This window comes from Acipenser ruthenus, chromosome 38 (assembly GCF_902713425.1).
Source record: "Acipenser ruthenus chromosome 38, fAciRut3.2 maternal haplotype, whole genome shotgun sequence".
NCBI lineage: Eukaryota > Metazoa > Chordata > Actinopteri > Acipenseriformes > Acipenseridae > Acipenser > Acipenser ruthenus.
In genome coordinates this window covers 4,459,938-4,480,332 of record NC_081226.1, presented here as the reverse complement: position 1 = coordinate 4,480,332, position 20,395 = coordinate 4,459,938, and the positions used below count along the sequence as shown (strand labels likewise).

General features: G+C 42.1%; 1 protein-coding gene across 1 annotated transcript in view; it reads right to left on the bottom strand.

Moving 5' to 3' along the window:
- Positions 1 to 603: 603 nt before the first annotated feature.
- LOC117434000 (complement factor B-like) overlaps positions 604 to 20,395 on the bottom strand; it is a 43,268-nt gene continuing 23,476 nt past the window's right edge. Inside the window, exons 10-18 of the mRNA XM_059008803.1 lie at positions 13,756 to 13,893; positions 11,602 to 11,714; positions 11,249 to 11,399; positions 8,316 to 8,469; positions 6,067 to 6,146; positions 5,645 to 5,739; positions 2,076 to 2,217; positions 1,929 to 1,978; positions 604 to 969 (exon numbers count right to left, since the gene is read on the bottom strand). Coding sequence (XP_058864786.1) covers positions 805 to 969; positions 1,929 to 1,978; positions 2,076 to 2,217; positions 5,645 to 5,739; positions 6,067 to 6,146; positions 8,316 to 8,469; positions 11,249 to 11,399; positions 11,602 to 11,714; positions 13,756 to 13,893 — 1,088 coding nt within the window. The 3' untranslated portion in view covers positions 604 to 804. The remainder of the gene's footprint in view (positions 970 to 1,928; positions 1,979 to 2,075; positions 2,218 to 5,644; positions 5,740 to 6,066; positions 6,147 to 8,315; positions 8,470 to 11,248; positions 11,400 to 11,601; positions 11,715 to 13,755; positions 13,894 to 20,395) is intronic.

Genomic DNA, 20,395 nt, shown 5'->3' with positions numbered 1-20,395 from the left:
ACAGGTCATTCTTACGCTGGGGTACAGTTGTTTCAGAGGGACAGGTCATTCTTACGCTGGGGTACAGTTATTTCAGAGGGACAGGTCATTGTTATGCTGGGGTATAGTTGATTCTCAGAGCTCTATTGAGTTCAGAGTTGATTTAAAAAATGCTCTTATTAGCGCCCCCCCCTCCCCCCGCCTTGCTTCCATGAGAATCCACTGTGAGTTGTATTAAAAGTCTCAGCATTAGAATTGTGCTTTTTACTCGTGTAAATAAGGTTAACAAATCTGCTTCAGAAGAATAAAACAGATTCTGTGTTTTTATTTAAAAAAGTTGTCTTTTTTATGCTTCATAACTGAAAACTATAAACTATATTTGTACCCCTCAGCATATAAACCGAATACACGTTTACCATAATGTGTGCAACTTTTATTTAGGTCAAGAAATGTGGTCTGTTATATATCTATTTAAAAAAGCAGTACAAATGGAAATCGCAGTAAACTCAATGCTACTGGACTCAAACTCTGAACTGAGACTACCTCACAAAACAAAAACAGACATTATCAAAAAAGACATGAAGAAATGTATTTCAATATTACATTCACCGGACCCATACTGGATAAGATTTCATAACACTGACATGTTTTATTGAGTCTCTTCTGGTGTAAAGCAGTGAATGGTCAATAACACAGAGTTTCCTTTGGCCTTGTTTATTATTATTATTAACATGTTTCTTATAAAACAGTTTGTTAGCAAGCCAATGAAAAGTGCAGAAGATACAGAAGACAGCTCTGAAAAATTTACAGTTGAGTACATGCTGGTTATTGGATGAAGTTCAGGTATTTTGGTTCATTTGTTCCCAGTTTATCTCTCAAGAAGTCCTGCACCTCAAAGAGATTAATATGATAATCTCGGGAGTCTTTCTCAGTGGGCTGCCTCCTGTCTCCAACACAAAGATTCTTGTTCCCCCAGCTTATAACTCCCACCTGAAAACAGAGGAAAACAATGCATTCAAAGCATGTTGTTTTTAACTTAGTTTTAAAGAGAGCAGACTGCATGATGAGCTCCGGTACATCGGGGGGCATGAAACCCCCACAATCACAAGCAGACATAATGAGGTGCTTTTTTACAGCTGCCCAGTCAGTTGCACTGAATATTTTGTAGCGAGCTCTTAAGTGTAGTCTATCTGATTAGGATTAATACATATCTACATATGGATGTATTTAACCTGACCTGCAAGCTGTCTCACCTGGGTGATCCTGGAACATACAACAACGTTTCTTTACGTTTGAAAGCATTTTGTGTCTGGACTTTCATTTTGAAGAAGAAACTTGTTTCTGAAGAAAAATAACCTTACAATCTCTAATATCAGATAGTAGTTTATTACACAGTCTGGGAGCATTGTAACTGAAAGCTCTTTCGCGTTTCCTTTTTGTCTTAATCTTTGGGAGGGACAGGAGACCAGAATCAGCCTACCTTAAAGCACGTCTACGTACATATAGGGACAAGAGTTCTTTTAGATGATCAGGTGCCAGGCCATGAACTATTTTGTAAGTCAGAAGTAGGATTTTATAATCAACTCTAAATTGTACTGGAAGCCAGTGTAGAGAAGCCAGCATGGGAGTTATGTGGTGACTTTTCCTTTTTTATTTGCTAAGCACCTGCGCTGCTGCATTTGAACAAACTGTAACCATGAAAAGGCATGGTCTGGTAACCCAGCAAAAAGAGCATTGCAGTAATCGAGTCTAGATGAGACAAAAGCATGAATTAGCTTCTCAAGCAATGAAAGACAAGATCTAATCTTAGCAATATTCCGTAGATGATAAAAAGAGAATATGTTGACATTACGAACATGAACCTCAAAACATAAATCAGAATCAAATATGAATCCCAAATTTATGGCTTCTGATTTGGGGTTTGAAATTAAATTCCTGCTTGTACTGACCTGAAACATTCTTCTTTTTTTCTCGAGAAACAGGGAGCCCCCAGAATCACCTGTAAACGCAACAGAGTCATGATGTGGTTTTATTACTGTACCAAAATCAGAGAAAACAACAAAAGTCAAGGCCCTTCTCTCAGTGTGGGAATGTACCTTTGCAGGTCACGTCATCTATCACTGGGTCTGTGCCTCCAGTGCACAGGAATCTGTCCGTCACAACGTCAGGCCAGTCTATACCAGGAACATCCTTATAGATTGGGGCTTTCAGTGCGTCTTTATAGCATTGCTGTTTGAGCTGTCAAACAGAAAAAAAAGAGAATCTTGATTCAAAGAGTCCACAGACAGAAACAGGAAGGCCTTTAAAGGAACCGTGGCATCTTTAAAATCCATTCTCTTACCTCTTATCTTTCTTAACGTTATTAACATCATCTCAGCCCTCTCCTTTTGAATAAGTGCTACCCATGGTATCTTTAAAACCCATTCTCTTACCTCTTATTAGCACCAGCAACAATATCACTGACCCCCTTTAAAGGAGTGCTAAGAAAGGCTCTTCCATTTGATCTTTGGACACTTGGTTGTATTTCTGAAAGACGAATCCGCCCCTTAATCAAATATGTAATTATCAAACCATATATATACCCCATCTAATCCACACTCTTTATCGTTCGTTTGTTTGGTATCGTTTCGTCTGTTTGGTTTTGTACGCTCACATTATGGGGTTGTGTTGCTGTTCTCTTCTTACCTTCGCATTATGGATTTGACCTCCAATGGTAGACCCAGCTCTAGGTTTCGGCAGGAAAAGGTTGCCGGCTGGTGTCTCGACAGGAATCGTCTAACACGAAATCCATTTTCCAGCGCTGCAATCCTGCATTCTGCTGTGATCTTCCATTCAACAGTTAACGGTTTAGACCAGCGATTACCAGTCCAGTCACTCTGTCGCAGACCATCCCTTGGTCCAGGAAACTCCATGCACAAATTCGCGAAGGTAAGAACGCAAATGTAGTCATATTGTTACTTTATTCCTTGTAATTTATGTCTGCAGCTCTCCGCTTGTTCAAAGAGTTAACTCTTCTGGAATTGTTTTATCTTTAGTCCTTAGAGACAGCTCTCTTCCCCTGTCAGGAATGCATCAATGTTTTTCTATGGGGTAGCCAAACCTCTTGAGCGGACAATCTGGATAAACAGAGACATGTGCCTGTGATGCACTGTGCAGAGCAGTGTGGTGCTGTGCTGTGCTTCACTGTGCGTGCGCTGTGTTGTGCAGCAGGCATTTTCAATGCTTCATTTTGTATTACACTGGCAGGGTTGTTTTAATATGTTTTACCAAATCACCCACCTCGACAGGTCGTTGACACTCTCCCTCGCCTCAGATCAGATGTAATATTATTCGAAGCAGCAAAGTTAATGTTAAACAATACCATCCAGCAAACACACAGTGCCGTTTTCATCATACATGCAGCTAGTGCAGTGATGCTCGTTCTGTTCCATATGCCTGCTTTCTCTAAATGTCAACCATCCGTTTTCATTGCCTCTACCCAGATAAACTGGAATGTATCCACTCACTCACACACTCAATTCTTCCAGATCAACGAACAATTCAAACTGTAACTTCTTCGCTCCCAGGGCATTTCAAATTCGTCATTTGCATTATTTCTCAAGGCAGGACATATCTCGTCTCATCGCATTGTATCTACCATGAACAATACTTGTTTTGAATTTCTCAGGATCAAACTGGATTCACTTAAAATCCTTTCTGAAATAATAGGATGGTATGGAGTTCATTCCAACATCTACAGTATTTATAAAATCTCTGCTTTATTTTTTCCTATTTGAGTTTTAGAAAAAAGCCACATACAGGCTTACAGTTTATGAACTTACCAGTAGGGAATTGAAAATATATTACGAGACTGGGGTCAAAATGTTTCTGAACAGGATCCTGTACTCAGTGATGCATCAGAGTACGTTACAAAGAGACATTTTACAAAGCTGCTTTGCGGCCTCAGAAACTTTTATGCTTGATTTCTCTAAACGATAACCGTCTGTCTTTATGCTTCTAACCCAGATGAACTCTCTCACCAATCTTACAGATCAACAGGCGATTTCAAAACGGTAACTCTTCACGACTGGGGCATTTCAGTTTTGTCATTTGCATTATTCCTCAAGGCAAATCACGTCTCTCACTCGTATACTACAGTAAACACTACTTGCAGCTTCACAGTATGCTTTACATATGGATGTAGGAGCAGCCCTCTTATTTCAATTCACTTTGAAGCTTGTGCGGGATTCATGATAATCTATCTACCATGACAATAATTAATCGCTCTCCTGCCTGTCAGTATGGAGTGGGTCTCCCTGAGTGTGGCTCGCTCTGCGGCCCGTTCCGACTCTCCAACACAAGACCCTGTACCGGTTTCATACCCACTGTGCAAGCACCTCATCATGTACGAAATCAATTACTATCAGATTCTGTACTCAATCATACTTTGTCAGATCACCTAGTGAAAATTCTACTATAGCATTTTGCTTTACTCAATGCAATCTGCGTCGATCTTCACATACGCCTTTACTGATCAGGTTAACGATATCACTTTCGTTAATCGCCGTTCAATAATGCTCCATCACGTCGACTACTGAAAATTCTACTATAGAAGTGATTACTCTTGCTTACTCAATGCAATCATGTCTCTACGATATGTCGTTACTGATCAGGTCGACAATCTCACTTCAATACTCGCAGATAATGTTCTCCCTTTTAAGTCACTACCTTGTATACAAATGTTGCTGCGGAATATTCAAAGATCTGCTCCCAACCTTCATCTTCCAAGCCGCCTATCACAAAGGAGTCCTGGAGTCCCTCGTCAGCACTCTACAAGTGGGATGCTTCTCCACATTCAAGGATGTCCTTTTGGAAGAGACGTTCGTTCCTGCTACTGTGAGCTCCTCTGTGCGGCAAAATCACTTCCTGAAACCAGTCCCTTGATCCATCCTCTGCATCGGAGACCTCAAACTTCAATCTCAGGTCTTGTATTCCTTACATTTAAAGCACTCAATCATATTATTTGTCCTTATTCTTCTCTTTCTAGCTACCTATCAATGCGTCCTGCTGTAGTTCATAGGATCCCCTTTTCTTCACCCAGAGGGAACATGCTCTCCAGGACTTGATTCTTTTAATTATATCACTTCTCTTGTCTGTGCTGGACATTATCTGTACGTTTATAATATGTAGATAAAATGTTTAGCTCTTGACTACCATAAGGAAATCTTGTATGTATTATGTACATGTATAACATGTATATGAATATATATGCAGTCAAAAAATGTTTAGCAAATAATGCCTGAATGCGCTCTCTTATGGAATGTAGTATTCTTTTTGGTATCTGTGTAATGTTAGGTCTGGGTTTTTGTTTTGTTCCCTTCACTTTTTTATTTTATTTTATTGGTGGCCAAATGAGGCGGGCTGCACTTGCAGTTCAACACAAGCTAAAAACCTCTTGAGGACCCAGTTCAAGAAAGCTTCAAGATACCAGCTGTCATGCAAGGCTACACTGGAACGCTGACAGGCACATTTAGACATACCCTCCCGTACTCTATCATTAATAGGGTCATTTTTATTTGGAAGGAGAATTCCTCTTCCTAAAAGAAAACTACATCTAAACCTTGCCAATGTTAACAAAGCTATTAGGAGGTATGCAAATTTTAAATCAGTTTTCAGATCCACCCACCTCTTTTCTTAGTTTAATTTTTACGTCCTTTTTATCTGATTTATATGTCAGGAAGCTTGCGTCCTCAGTACCAAGGTCTGGCAGTAGAATCTCACCTGTGAGGAAAGAAAGTGAAATATTGATATTGTAGATCCACTCTCTGTCTGCCACTGTCTCTGTCTGTCCTGACTGCCATTAAGTGCCACTGTCTGTCTGTTTATACTTGTGCTACCATTACCCCATGTATAATATAGAACAATTGCCACTGAAGTTCCACTGTTTGCTTGACATTGAACATCTAACATACAGTAGTTAGCATACTGTGGTCCCATTCTACCAGTGGCAGCCTCATCCCATTGTAGCTGCCCTATACTTGTGCTAACAAAGACCTTTCACAGATAGTAAAATCTGAGTGGAGCATGAAAGAGGGAAAGTGAGTTTACCATGCTGTTTGCAGGTCGTTGTCTTTTTATCAAGTCTCAGCGCTCCAGAGGCCTGCTCAGTGCAGGGGATGCAGATTGGCCTAAAAGGAAACAAGCAGTCTTGTTACCATACTGGGGAAATCAGCCAGTTTCTAAACAATTAAAGCACACAATATTAAAAAAGTATGTCCAGTAGGGGAGTGGTCAGAAATGAGGAGGGAGGGAGGGAGGGGGGGGGGTCACTGTTACTGTGCTGTGCTACTGTGTGGTCTGTATCAGTGGCCAGATGTTAAAACAATGTGGCACTGAAAGGGTTTGTTTTTACTGGACAGCAGGATACAGCTGTGTACCAGTCTGTGGCAAAGTGCCCGCCCCTGTGTGTATTGTACTTGTTATGTGTTGTATGTATGGTGCGTATGTTAATGTTGGTGTATAGATTGGTACACGGGATATAAACGGGTCTGTGTTTCACGTGTGTTTAAAGTGTATAATTATATTTAGGCACGAGGATGGCACATCACTTCACGTGCAGATAAAATGTGTATAATGTGTGGCACGGGGTTGCACGTAATGAATTCACGTGCTGGGATTCAAGTGAGTAATTAGTTAGTAATTAAATCCCAGCACAAACAGTATAAAATAGATGCACGTTTAGTCACTCGGGGGTTGGGTGTTCGGAAGAGGAGAACGGGTGAGAGAGAGAGGAGTAATTAAAAGTAAAAACGTGCAAGATAAGTGTTTGTTCTCACCGTGTTTGTTTGTCTGTCCGTGCACCGTTTGTTTAGTGTCAGTCGTTTTGTCTGTCTGTTTATTTTGGCGTCAAGTGCCGTGTCCTGTTTTGTATTCCGTTGTTTAAACCTTTTATTTTGTTATTAAACGCTGATTGCAGCCATTGCACTCGGCTCATCATCACAACCACCGTCTCTGTGTATTCCTTTCTGGTCTGACGCCACCCACTCTGGCCGTCTTTGTGACACAGGTCACAGGTCAATGCCACAGTCACCAGCACATTTACAATGGAGGGTTTATATAGCCCTGCAAATATGAAGTCACTACCTCAAATAGGATCTGAGACATGGATCCTGTGATGATGGCAGCTCTGCAAATAAACTGGTGAAAAACACTTAATTTCTCTTGTGTGATACCCACAATCAAACTTGAGTGAAAGTACCACAGAATACAGTTGTGTGCTGAGAATGAAGGCGTATTCTTGAAATCCTTTGTAAGAAGAAACTTAGTAAAGTTCTTAAGAAGTTATTTAAGATCTTCCTAAGATCCTTCTTAAGTGTAGTTCTCCAGATTTTCTTACAATCTTCTTAAAAAAACAACTATCTACATTTTGCTGTAAAAAGCAGTTGTGGCCTAACTCCCTGCGGCAACAGCCAGCTCTATTTTTATACTGGCCGAAACCTGCACTTCTGCCTTGGGAACCTACATGGAAGCTGTGATTAGTACGACGGCTTCTGAAAATGAACATACCACATGGAGCAGAGCATGTTCTTGAAAGAGTTTAAACACAGTCACAGAAAATTCAAATGCAAAATGATGAATAATGCTGGCTGCACAGCAGAAGCAGGGAGCTAAATTAGGATCATGCCTGCCCTCTCGCTCCTTGCTTCAGCTACTGTGCCCTAGTCATCAGCTTCCCTGAGTTAGTCCTGCATAACATATTACCTTTTGGACTGATGATAGGCTTTTTAGAAGAAAAAATAAGATTATATTTTTGACAAAGAGTCTTGCAGTATTCAGCAGCTTTTTCAAAAGGATGACATGCTTTCACACATTTATTAAGCTTAGAAGGAGATAAAATGATGAAACTATATAAACAGATTGTCAGTTTAAAATATATATTGTACTTGGACAAGAAATAGAAACACCTGCCAGGACACTGTCAATAGGGTGCAGCTATTAATCCTTCAGGGAGTCATCCCTTTTCAGACTGTACTGAATTATGGAATTTATGAAACCTAGTGTTGGATAAGGAAGCACCTGCCAACCAAGCACCTATGGTGCTATCAGCTGTCTGTCAAAGTCTGTCAGATCTCTTGCCCATGGTGATTGAAAGTAACTTGCAACAGGGAAATGCAACTTTTATATATTGCATAACAAATGAATCAGTCATGTGAGATTCAGCCCACTACACATAATATATCAAAGTTTACAGTTTTGTTAATAAAAATAGTTCTGCTAGTTCTGCTAACTTTTAAATATATTTCTTCTCCATATCTAATAAGGGCTACTCATTTACAAAAAGGACTTTGCTATCTTACCGCACATTTTTCGAAAAGAGAATTGTAGGGTTTTTTCCGTCACTCTTCAGTTCAATCAGTGCAACGTCGTAGTCGTAGTATTCTGCAATGTTTTCAGCTTTCTTTTTTGCAATGTTATATTCGGGATGAATGTAAATCTGCTCCACATCTTTAACTGTTGAGAAAAAAGAATGGAAAAATGAATGGAACTTGTTTGTTCAATGTGTATCGGTGTTTCATATACGAAAGGGGCAACACATCAGGTCAGAATCACTGGAATGTTCTATTTTAGCTGCTCCACGAGGGAGGGTTTTATCTTAGCTGCTCCACGAGGGAGGGTTTTATCTTAGCTGCTCCACGAGGGAGGGTTTTATTGGAGATGCTCCACGAGGGAGGGTTTTATCTTAGCTGCACCACGAGGGAGGGTTTTATCTTAGCTGCTCCACGAGGGAGGGTTTTATTGGAGCTGCTCCACGAGGGAGGGTTTTATTGGAGCTGCTCCACGAGGGAGGGTTTTATTGGAGATGCTCCATGAGGGAGGGTTTTATCTTAGCTGCTCCAAGAGGGAGGGTTTTATTGGAGCTGCTCCACGAGGGAGGGTTTTATTGGAGCTGCTCCACGAGGGAGGGTTTTATAGGAGCTGCTTCACGAGGGAGGGTTTTATTGGAGCTGCTCCACGAGGGAGGGTTTTATTGGAGCTGCTCCATGAGGGAGGGTTTTATTGGAGATGCTCCATGAGGGAGGGTTTTATCTTAGCTGCTCCATGAGGGAGGGTTTTATTTTAGCTGCTCCACGAGGGAGGGTTTTATTGGAGATGCTCCACGAGGGAGGGTTTTATTGGAGATGCTCCACGAGGGAGGGTTTTATTGGAGCTGCTCCACGAGGGAGGGTTTTATTGGAGATGCTCCATGAGGGAGGGTTTTATCTTAGCTGCTCCAAGAGGGAGGGTTTTATTGGAGCTGCTCCACGAGGGAGGGTTTTATTGGAGCTGCTCCACGAGGGAGGGTTTTATAGGAGCTGCTTCACGAGGGAGGGTTTTATTGGAGCTGCTCCACGAGGGAGGGTTTTATTGGAGCTGCTCCACGAGGGAGGGTTTTATTGGAGCTGCTCCACGAGGGAGGGTTTTATTGGAGCTGCTCCACGAGGGAGGGTTTTATTGGAGCTGCTCCACGAGGGAGGGTTTTATCTTAGCTGCTCCACGAGGGAGGATTTTATCTTAGCTGCTCCACGAGGGAGGGTTTTATTGGAGCTGCTCCACGAGGGAGGGTTTTATTGGAGATGCTCCATGAGGGAGGGTTTTATCTTAGCTGCTCCACGAGGGAGGGTTTTATTGGAGCTGCTCCATGAGGGAGGGTTTTATCTTAGCTGCTCCAAGAGGGAGGGTTTTATTGGTGCTGCTCCACGAGGGAGGGTTTTATAGGAGCTGCTTCACGAGGGAGGGTTTTATTGGAGCTGCTCCATGAGGGAGAGTTTTATTGGAGCTGCTCCACGAGGGAGGGTTTTATTGGAGCTGCTCCATGAGGGAGGGTTTTATCTTAGCTGCTCCAAGAGGGAGGGTTTTATTGGAGCTGCTCCACGAGGGAGGGTTTTATAGGAGCTGCTTCACGAGGGAGGGTTTTATTGGAGCTGCTCCATGAGGGAGAGTTTAATTGGAGCTGCTCCACGAGGGAGGGTTTTATTGGAGCTGCTCCACGAGGGAGGGTTTTATTGGAGCTGCTCCATGAGGGAGGGTTTTATTGGAGATGCTCCATGAGGGAGGGTTTTATCTTAGCTGCTCCATGAGGGAGGGTTTTATCTTAGCTGCTCCACGAGGGAGGGTTTTATTGGAGCTGCTCCACGAGGGAGGGTTTTATAGGAGCTGCTTCACGAGGGAGGGTTTTATTGGAGCTGCTTCACGAGGGAGGGTTTTATTGGAGCTGCTCCACGAGGGAGGGTTTTATTGGAGCTGCTCCACGAGGGAGGGTTTTATTGGAGCTGCTCCACGAGGGAGGGTTTTATCTTAGCTGCTCCACGAGGGAGGGTTTTATTGGAGCTGCTCCACGAGGGAGGGTTTTATTGGAGCTGCTCCATGAGGGAGGGTTTTATCTTAGCTGCTCCACGAGGGAGGGTTTATTGGAGCTGCTCCATGAGGGAGGGTTTTATCTTAGCTGCTCCAAGAGGGAGGGTTTTATTGGAGCTGCTCCACGAGGGAGGGTTTTATTGGAGCTGCTCCACGAGGGAGGGTTTTATTGGAGCTGCTCCACGAGGGAGGGTTTTATTGGAGATGCTCCATGAGGGAGGGTTTTATCTTAGCTGCTCCATGAGGGAGGGTTTTATCTTAGCTGCTCCACGAGGGAGGGTTTTACCTTAGCTGCTCCACGAGGGAGGGTTTTATTGGAGCTGCTCCACGAGGGAGGGTTTTATCTTAGCTGCTCCACGAGGGAGGGTTTTATTGGAGATGCTCCATGAGGGAGGGTTTTATCTTAGCTGCTCCATGAGGGAGGGTTTTATCTTAGCTGCTCCACGAGGGAGGGTTTTATCTTAGCTGCTCCACGAGGGAGGGTTTTATTGGAGATGCTATGAGGGAGGGTTTTATCTTAGCTGCTCCATGAGGGAGGGTTTTATCTTAGCTGCTCCACGAGGGAGGGTTTTATTGGAGCTGCTCCATGAGGGAGGGTTTTATCTTAGCTGCTCCAAGAGGGAGGGTTTTATTGGAGCTGCTCCACGAGGGAGGATTTTATAGGAGCTGCTCCACGAGGGAGGGTTTTATTGGAGCTGCTTCACGAGGGAGGGATTTATTGGAGCTGCTCCATGAGGGAGAGTTTTATTGGAGCTGCTCCACGAGGGAGGGTTTTATTGGAGCTGCTCCACGAGGGAGGGTTTTATTGGAGCTGCTCCACGAGGGAGGGTTTTATTGGAGCTGCTCCACGAGGGAGGGTTTGATTGGAGCTGCTCCACGAGGGAGGGTTTCTGACCTGTGGAGCGGCCAGGAGTGCCAATCGTGGAGTCATCGATTATCACCTTCACATCCTTAGCCTGCTCCTCTGTGGTGAAGCAGTGAGCCGAGGTCAGGACGTGGCGCTCGCTGACGACGGCTCCTTTACAGTCCTCCTTTCCGCTTTGCCGCTGCGATGACACAAGTTTACAGAGAACAGTGAGGCTGCTGTGAAATAGGGTGTAGCGGAGTATACTGTAGGGAAGTATGGTCTAGTGTAGAATAGTGTTGTGAAGTGGTCTAGTGTACAATAGTGTTGTGAAGTGATGTAGTGTAGAATAGTGTTGTGAAGTGTGTTGTAGTGTACAATAGAAAATAATATGTTATTCTTACTGTTATCGTGATGGAGACGTGCCAGGGGTACTTTTCTTTCTTTGTTTTCTCTGATTCTGATTCTTTGTCAGACTCCCGGTACAGCCCACACAGACCAACGCTGTCAGATTCATCTGCACATACAGCACAACGTATGAATACATGATTTCCATCACACGAGAGTAGATGTTAAAACTTCATGCTGATTTGAACTCAGCTCTCGATAAGATAAGCACCAACTAAGACGTAGCTTTACAGTAAACTAATGTGATCCATCTGTGTCTCCATCCATTTGCGCTTCCTTCCATATGATGATGCAGATATCCTTCTGCCTGGTGTTGATGGCTGAAGTGTAATGCTGGCTCCAGGGATCAGCTTATTTTGCCTCCCTAGCGCATCAGCACACACAACGGCTGCAATGCTGGCTCCGGGGATCAACCACAGTGCGGTCTCCCCAGCGCAACAGCATGACAACCGTCTGGATTGAGCTAAGTAGGGTACATCTCTGGTGTCTTCAAGTGGGCACCTTCCATCCTCTGTGTTTCGTCGACTAGCCCACGACACCTCAAGAGGGCTCAACGGTGATTCTGGCGTCCCAGCATCACCCCCCTCCGTCCCCCACTCAACTCAGCCCAGCTTACTTACCCGTACATCAGCGTTTCTTTTTTTCTATTGTGCTTGAGATCCCCAGCCAGAATCTTTCTGTCTCAACCACAGCCAGTTGCTGCTCCTCTCTGCTGCTTCAGATAAGTTCTTCACCGTGCGACGCAACTCTTGGCCACTGAATCCGACATCTATGAGAAACCGGGTTGTAGAATGTGCCATAAATCCTCAACAACCCACCTCCACTGGGTAAACCCGGACTCTCCATCCTCGCTGTTCCGCTTCAGTGGCTAGTTGAGCATACCGCAGTTTCTTCCTCTCATACGCCTCATCTACAGCATCCTCCCATGGCACTGTTAACTCTACCAGGTGAACAAGGCGTGCTGATCCAGACCACAAGACAATATCTGGTCGAAGGTTAGTGGTGGCAATCTCAGGTGGAAAAATAAGCCGTTGACCAACATCTGCCAGCATTTTCCAGTCTCTAGCAGCTTCCAGTTGTCCTGGGCGAGGATTGGTTTTAACAGCTTTTCTTGGTGGTTGCTCTCCTGGGCGAAGGAATGTTGTCTTTTGTGTGTAATGTTTTGATGGAACAGGTGGCAACTTATATATGCAATCTAAAGTACGTTTAGTTTACTAAAACTAAAAGAAAAAGACTATACAGTCACAAAGAAGTTGAAAAATGTTCATGATTCAATAATTCACACATTTGGTTCATTCACTGCTGGTCTGTGTGCTAGGACAGTACATTGTACATGACCTGCCTGTATTGTCCTGTATGAGGGCCTGTGGAAGGGTGGAGGGCAATTCACTGACACACACAGGATACAGATAAAAACACCGCACTGGTGCCCAGTTTTATTATTTTTGATATTTTTCTTTTAGCCCGCAGAGGGTGCTGTTGTCTGTGGTCTGAGTACCGGCAACGGTACACAGGACCACAGGAATACCAATACTGGTAAACAGTTAAAAGCTGGCGCACTCACAGGTGCTCAAAATAATAATGAAAACAAAAGGCGAAATCAAAAGGGAAAATAAAACGCGGTAATAAAACTACAAAATAAAGGTGCTGCTTACCGTCCTACGCTGTTATGCACTATGCACTGGGGTGGCCAAGGTTCCCCTATCACTACACACGTTCCCTCGGGTACGTAACAATATATTTTAATAAATGGTTTATTTATTGCTGGCTGTCTTCCTCAGCCGTGCTTGTCTGTTTTGGTCGCTCGCTCCAACCACTGGGCTTCTCAGCCAGCGTCTCTGTGTGTTTCCAATCACAGCCACCCGAATGCACAACCAAGCGCAGTTCTTATGGGCCAAGGAATCCCACAAGGCCCGCCTCTCAACCACTCAAAGAGAGGGAAAGCCAACACACCCTCATCCCCACCTCTCCGTGTCATCGCCATGACTGACAGGCGGATCTTATGAGACTGCTGCCCTCTTCCTGCAGAACCACGCATACGCCAGATAGTCAGCACAGATCTCCCCTGTTACAGGGCCCTTCATTCATTTAATTTTGATAAAGAGGGGAGCACTGCACTGTACTGTACTGAACCTCACTCATTGGCTCACCTATCATCTGCTCGAAAGTCTCTGCCAGTTTCTTAGGGTTTTCCAGTTTGAAGACGTGCTTCTCGTTGTCCTTCTTTGACGCGATCAGATTGATTTCCTCCTCATCAATGTCTTCACCAACTCCAAAAACGTAAATATCTGTAGGGGGTGAGATACAGAATAAAGCTATTTCTGCTAACCTCCACTTGTTCAAAATGCTGCAGCCCTGTGTTTAATCTCCATCTCAACTCAGCATCATCATCACTCCAGTCTTTAAATCTCTGCACTGATTGACAGTTTTAAAATTGTTTCTTTTAGTGAAACTTCACTCAAGTTTTCAAATACTTTAGGAGATTGGGACACAACTGTAAGTAGCTGGCATCCTTCCACTCTCTGCTTGATCCTCTTCAGTCTGGGTTCCGCCCTGAACACTACACGGAGACCGCCCTCCTCTGTGTAACTGACTCTCTGCTCTCTGCTCAGTTTGCCTCCCTCTTCTCCATTCTAATTATCATTGAGCTCTCCTCTGCCTTTTATCATGCTATTCTCCTCTCATCTCTCTGACTTGAGCATCTCAGGCCTGGTTATCTTTCTTACCACTCTTTCGAGGGTTCCTGGTGTGGCTATCTCTCTTCTCCTCACTCCTCTCTGCAGGTGTACCTCAAGGATCTGCCCTGTGGCCCCACACCTGTTCTCACTCTACACGCATTCGCTAGGTACTCATCTCCTATTTTGGTTACTCATACCACCTTTATGCTGATGATGCCCAGATCATCCTCTCCTTTCCCTCCTTTGACTCCCACATCTCCTCCCGCATCTCAGACTCTCAGCTATCTCAACCTGGACACATTCACATCACAAACTCAACCTCTAAATCTGATCTCCTCTACTTTCCTTCTGCTTCCTCTCCCTCCTCTGACCTCTCCATCTCAGTATCCCTCTATCACTCTTTCTCCATCTCCTTCTGCTAAAAACCTGGGTGTTACTCTTGACCCCTCCCTCTCCTACTCCCTGTCATGCACTTGCAGCTTCTTTCCTAGCAACATCTACTGAATCTGTCCTCACTACTTATAATACCCAACTCCTGGTCCAAGCTCTTGTACTCTCCAGACTACTGTAACTCTCTCTGTGCTGGTTCCCCATCTTTGGCTAGTGCCCCCTTCAGCCCATTCCAAATTCTGCTGCTTGTCTTGTTTTTTCCAAACCTTGCTACTCTCATGCTACCCCTCTGCTTCGCACCCTGCACTGGCTGCCTATCTCTGCTCGCATTCAATTCAAGACCCTTGTTCTTGCCTACCGCTCTCTTCACCAGACTGCCCCCTCCTACCTCCCAATCCCTTGTGTCTCCCTACACCCCCTCTCGCCCTCTCCGCTCCTACTGTACAGGCAGACTGGTCAGTCTTCCCTCCACTCTCTATCCTCCCATGCCTGCTCCCTCTGTTCCCTAGAACCTCTGGGGTGGAACCAGCTATAGGAGAACTTCCGCCCAATTCAGACGCTGAGGAAAATAATCTGTTATACAAAGACATTAGAAGTGCGTGTAGAAAAGGAGAAGCCATACTAATGGGGGATTTCAACTTCCCCCATAATAAAATGGGAAAACCCAGTGGGGAGCACGACGGACGAAATTGAAATGGTGGAAATGACAAATGACTGCTTCCTAACTCAATTTGTCAAGGCACCGACTAGAGGGGAGGCATGCCTTGATTTAGTTTCAAATAACGAAGACAGAATAACTAAAACAGGTCAGAGAGCCATTGGCAAACTTGAAGTGTTTTTTTAAAACCCCAAAAGTAATGACTAATGCTAAGGTTTACAATTTAAAAAAAACAAACTATGAAGGTATGAAACAGAGACTGACAGAAGTAGATTGGAGTAAAATAGAGAAAACTTCCACAGAAAAAGGATGGCTGTTTTTTAAAAATGTAGTACTAGAGGCGCAAAACAACTACATCCAAAAGTAGACAAATCTAAATCTAAAACAAAATGGTTTAATAGATCAATTAAAAAAAATATTCAGCGAAAAAAGGCACATTACAGAGCATTTAAAAGGGACCAAAAACAAAGTACACAGAAAGAGTACTTGGAACTGCAAACGCAAGTCAAAAAGGAAGTTAGAAAGGCCAAGAGAGAGATAGAAATCAATATTGCTAAGGGGGCTAAAACCAATTCCAAAATGTTTTTTCCAATATTATAACAGCAAGAGAACATTCAAAGAGAAGGTTAAATGTCTAAGAGACACAAATGGCAAAATCAAAGATGAAGAAAAAAAATAGCAAATATATTAAATGATTACTTTTCACAGGTTTTTACAAAGGAGGACACGGACAACATGTCCCACATGTCGACCTGTTCCTATCCAGTTTTAAATAACTTTAACATAACAGAGGCAGAAGTGTCAAAGGGACTAGGAGCTCTTGAAATAAACAAATCCCCAGAGCCGGATGAGATCCTCCCAATAGTCCTCAAAGAAATGAAAGAAGTTATTTACAAACCGCTAACCAAGATCATGCAACGGTCTCTTGACACAGGGGTTGTACCGACAGACTGGAAAATTGCAAATGTAATACCGATCCACAAAAAGGGAGACAAGGAGGCTGTGTGGTCCAGTGGTTAAAGAAAAGGGCTTGTATCCAGAAGGTCCCTGGTTCAAATCCCACCTCAGCCACTGACTCATTGTGTCACCCTGAGCAAGTCACTTAACATCCTTGTGCTCCGTCTTTCGGGTGAGACATAGTTGTAAGTGACTCTGCAGGTGATACATAGTTCACACACCCTAGTCTCTGTAAATCGCCTTGGATAAAGGCGTCTGCTAAATAAACAAATAATCTGCTAAATAATCTGCTAAAACCAAACCAGGTAACTACAGACCAATAAGCCTGACTTCTATTATATGGAAACTATAATAAGATCCAAAATTGAAAATTACCTATTTGGTAACAGTATCCAGGGACAGTCAGCATGGTTTTAGGAAAGGGAGATCGTGTCTCACTAACCTGCTTGATTTTTTTGAGGATGCAACATCGATAATTGCAAAGCATACGACATGGTTTATTTAGATTTCCAGAACGCTTTTGACAAAGTCCCACATAAAAGATTAATTCTCAAACTGAATGCAGTAGGAATTTTAGGAAATGCATGCACATGGATTTGGGAGTGGTTAACAGAAATAGAAAACAGAAAGTACTGATTAGAGGAGAAACCTCAAAATGGAGCGAGGTAACCAGTGGTGTACCACAGGGATCAGTATTAGGTCCTCTGCTATTCCTAATCTACATTAATGATTTAGATTCTGGTATAGTAAGTAAAGGTCATTTAAACTAAATGTGTTAATTAAATCAATTCGTTAATGCTTTGAAATTGAGTCGATGAGGTCGTTAATTAACTAATTTCTTGTTAAAAAGCTTAACACCTACATCACTTCGTGTCTCAATGACTAGATAAGTGGAACTCGTTAATCAAAATACATGTTAATGAGATCAAGAAAAATGAATGAAAGCGTAATTCACTGTTATGGAAACTACTAGCGTACAGACGGCTCTCCCATCAGCGAGCAGCAGCCAAATGGAAATAAAAAATAATGGGAATAACTATGTTGTGTATAATTTGTAAACTTCATTTAAAATTGTGCATTTTGTCCTGCAGAATGTACATTTATTTTTAACAGTTCACATATAAAATACTGATTTATGATTATCTGGCGTGTGGGTAAAAATCGGACGGCACAGATTAAAAAAAATAATAAATAAAAATTAAACCCCACTTACCCTCTTTATTGGGGATATTTTGCCGCAGTTTACTATATACAACTCTTTTAATATGCATTTTGCAATCTTTTTTTGGTTAAAAATAAATACCATAAGCTATTTATTGGTTGGAATTTATTTTCTTAAGTTGAGATCTACTTTTGTCTGTATTTCAGTCTGTACGATTGTAGCCTGTAAATAAATACGTTTGAAGTGTCATTTGTGTTTGTAGTTGTTAGCTATATCATACATGTACTGTATACCATGTATGTAACTCTTCATTATACATTTGTTAAGCTTTTAAAATTACGATAGAACGCCCTACCCAATACACAATGTGTTTATAATTAATTGTTCAGTGAATTCCTCTAATCATGCATTTTCTCTGGTACTCTTAGCTCGCCTCCGCGATAAATAAACTCAACATGATTAGAAGTAGTCACCTAACACTTACAGTATAATAAGAACATTTTATATGTATACAAACGTGTGAAGGTGAACATGCACATTGTACATAAAGTGTGGGGGGAGTTTGACAACATTAAATACGTTTTGGCAAATTTCATGTGAATGACCTCAATCACATTCCTAGTGGATCTGTGTGCCCTTCTACGCCTGTTCTTCGTTCTTGTGTGGATAAGACACAGGTGTTAAAAGTCAAGGACGCATTGCAATCACCTAAGGAAACTTATTGTAATATCTAACATGCCGTTTCCTATACCAAGATTTCAGTTGTGTAATTCAAATAAAACCTACAGTAGAGGTCAGCTGTCATATAATGTACGTATGCAGAATTCAAATAGGATACAGTTGCATTGATAATTTCTTGGTAGTAACATTACACTTCGTGCAAATAACGGTATATAATTTTAGCAAAACAACAAATGTTCCATAAGGTTACAAATGGTTAAAACAAGTGAATAATTCTCCTTCATAACCACAAGTATAGAAAAGGCTAAAACATTTTCATAACTACAAATATTGAATTATCAAGGTTGTCTGTAAGAAATTAACTCTGGTCCTGTACACGCTCCCTCCCTGAGCCGCAGTCTTACATTTCTGTTTCAAGGTGAGTTGTATACTGCTTCGTTAATTAAAACCCTCCTTTTCAAAGTGCAAATTAACTCCTGATAAATTATAACAATTAACACGGATTTGCTTTTAAATTCCCACACAAACAAAAGAAATAGTCACAAGAATCACTGCTCGTTAAGATATTTACATTATTTAGTAAAATAACATAATTTCGGAAATCACATTAGGCAGGGGTGAAATTCTGCCGGTACTCACCGGTACTCTGTACCGGGACTTATTTTGATAAGAACATAAAAACATAAGAAAGTTTACAAACGAGAGGAGGCCATTCAGCCCATCTTGCTCGTTTGGTTGTTAGTAGCTTATTGATCCCAGAATCTCATCAAGCAGCTTCTTGAAGGATCCCAGGGTGTCAGCTTCAACAACATTACTGTGGAGTTGGTTCCAGCCCCTCACAATTCTCTGTGTAAAAAAGTGCCTCCTATTTTCTGTTCTGAATGCCCCTTTATCTAATCTCCATTTGTGATCCCTGGTCCTTGTTTCTTTTTTCAGGTCAAAAACGTCCCCTGGGTCGACATTGTCTATACCTTTTAGCATTTTGAATGCTTGAATCAGATCACCGCGTAGTCTTCTTTGTTCAAAACTGAATAGATTCAGTTCTTTTAGCCTGTCTGCTTATGACATGCCTTTTAAACCCGGGATAATTCTGGTTGCTCTTCTTTGCACTCTTTCTAGAGCAGCAATATCCTTTTTGTAATGAGGTGACCAGAACTGATGTCAGTAGTGGGTACCGGGATTTATGTAATCTGCTTTATTTAATCTGCTTTTCATCCAAGTCTACTTTTATACTGTTTCTGCCTGGAAAATCTTTACTGGAATAGATAATCTACACAAAAAAACACAACAGAGAAACACACAGAATATATTATTGTAGGATAAATAAAAAGGAAAAAATACATAAAACAAACAGGCATATATGTTCTAATCCCTATCCAAGGCTATTATTGTAACATGGCCAGGTCCTGTTGTAGGCGAGTACCCAGGGTCTGGAAAGCATGGAGATTAAAATGGCCAAGTACATCATAGTAGTAGTGCCTGTTACATAAAATATTTGAGGGGTATTTTAGCCCCTATTGTGCATTGTTTGACTTAGACATTTTTGTATCATTTTTTCATAGCACAGCTGTTTTGTTTTTTTATACCATTTTTTGTAACATCATCCCTTTTTTAGGATACCTTGAAACAAAACTCCCTCTCTATTGTAGTTACCGCACAGTGCAATATTTGTGCATGAGTACCCGCACTTTTTTGTTGAGAATTTCACCCGACATTAGGACGATTATTTAATAACGAAATAGGCATAACGACGTTTGAAAATGCCAAAAGCAATGCTACATACCGATTTCTTGATTAACACTGGAGTTATCATTTGTGACCTTTTGAAAATCCTGCCCAAATTGTCTTAATCCTAAATTGTTATTTCTTATCTCATATTGTATTCTGGCGTCTGCCAAATAATAATAATAATAATAATAATAATAATAATAATAATAATAATAATAATAATAATAATAATAATAACAACATTTCTATATCTGCATTAACAAATGGTGGTATGCAATAAAGAGCAGTTTTTTCTTCATCAACACCACAGCAAGGCAATCGCTAGGGCAATCGTTTTCTTAAAGGGAATGTCAGTAGCTCCTGATTTACAAGCAGCTTTTGCCTCCCACTTTTTCTTCACTGGTCAGTGCTAACGAAATTCCGCCAGCGCTGCTCAAACTCCCTTCAAAATCACAGCATGAAGGGAGCAGTGCAATACAGTAAGCACTTTTATGTTTGCGTTTCATCAGAATCAAGCTGAGTTATATTACTGTTTT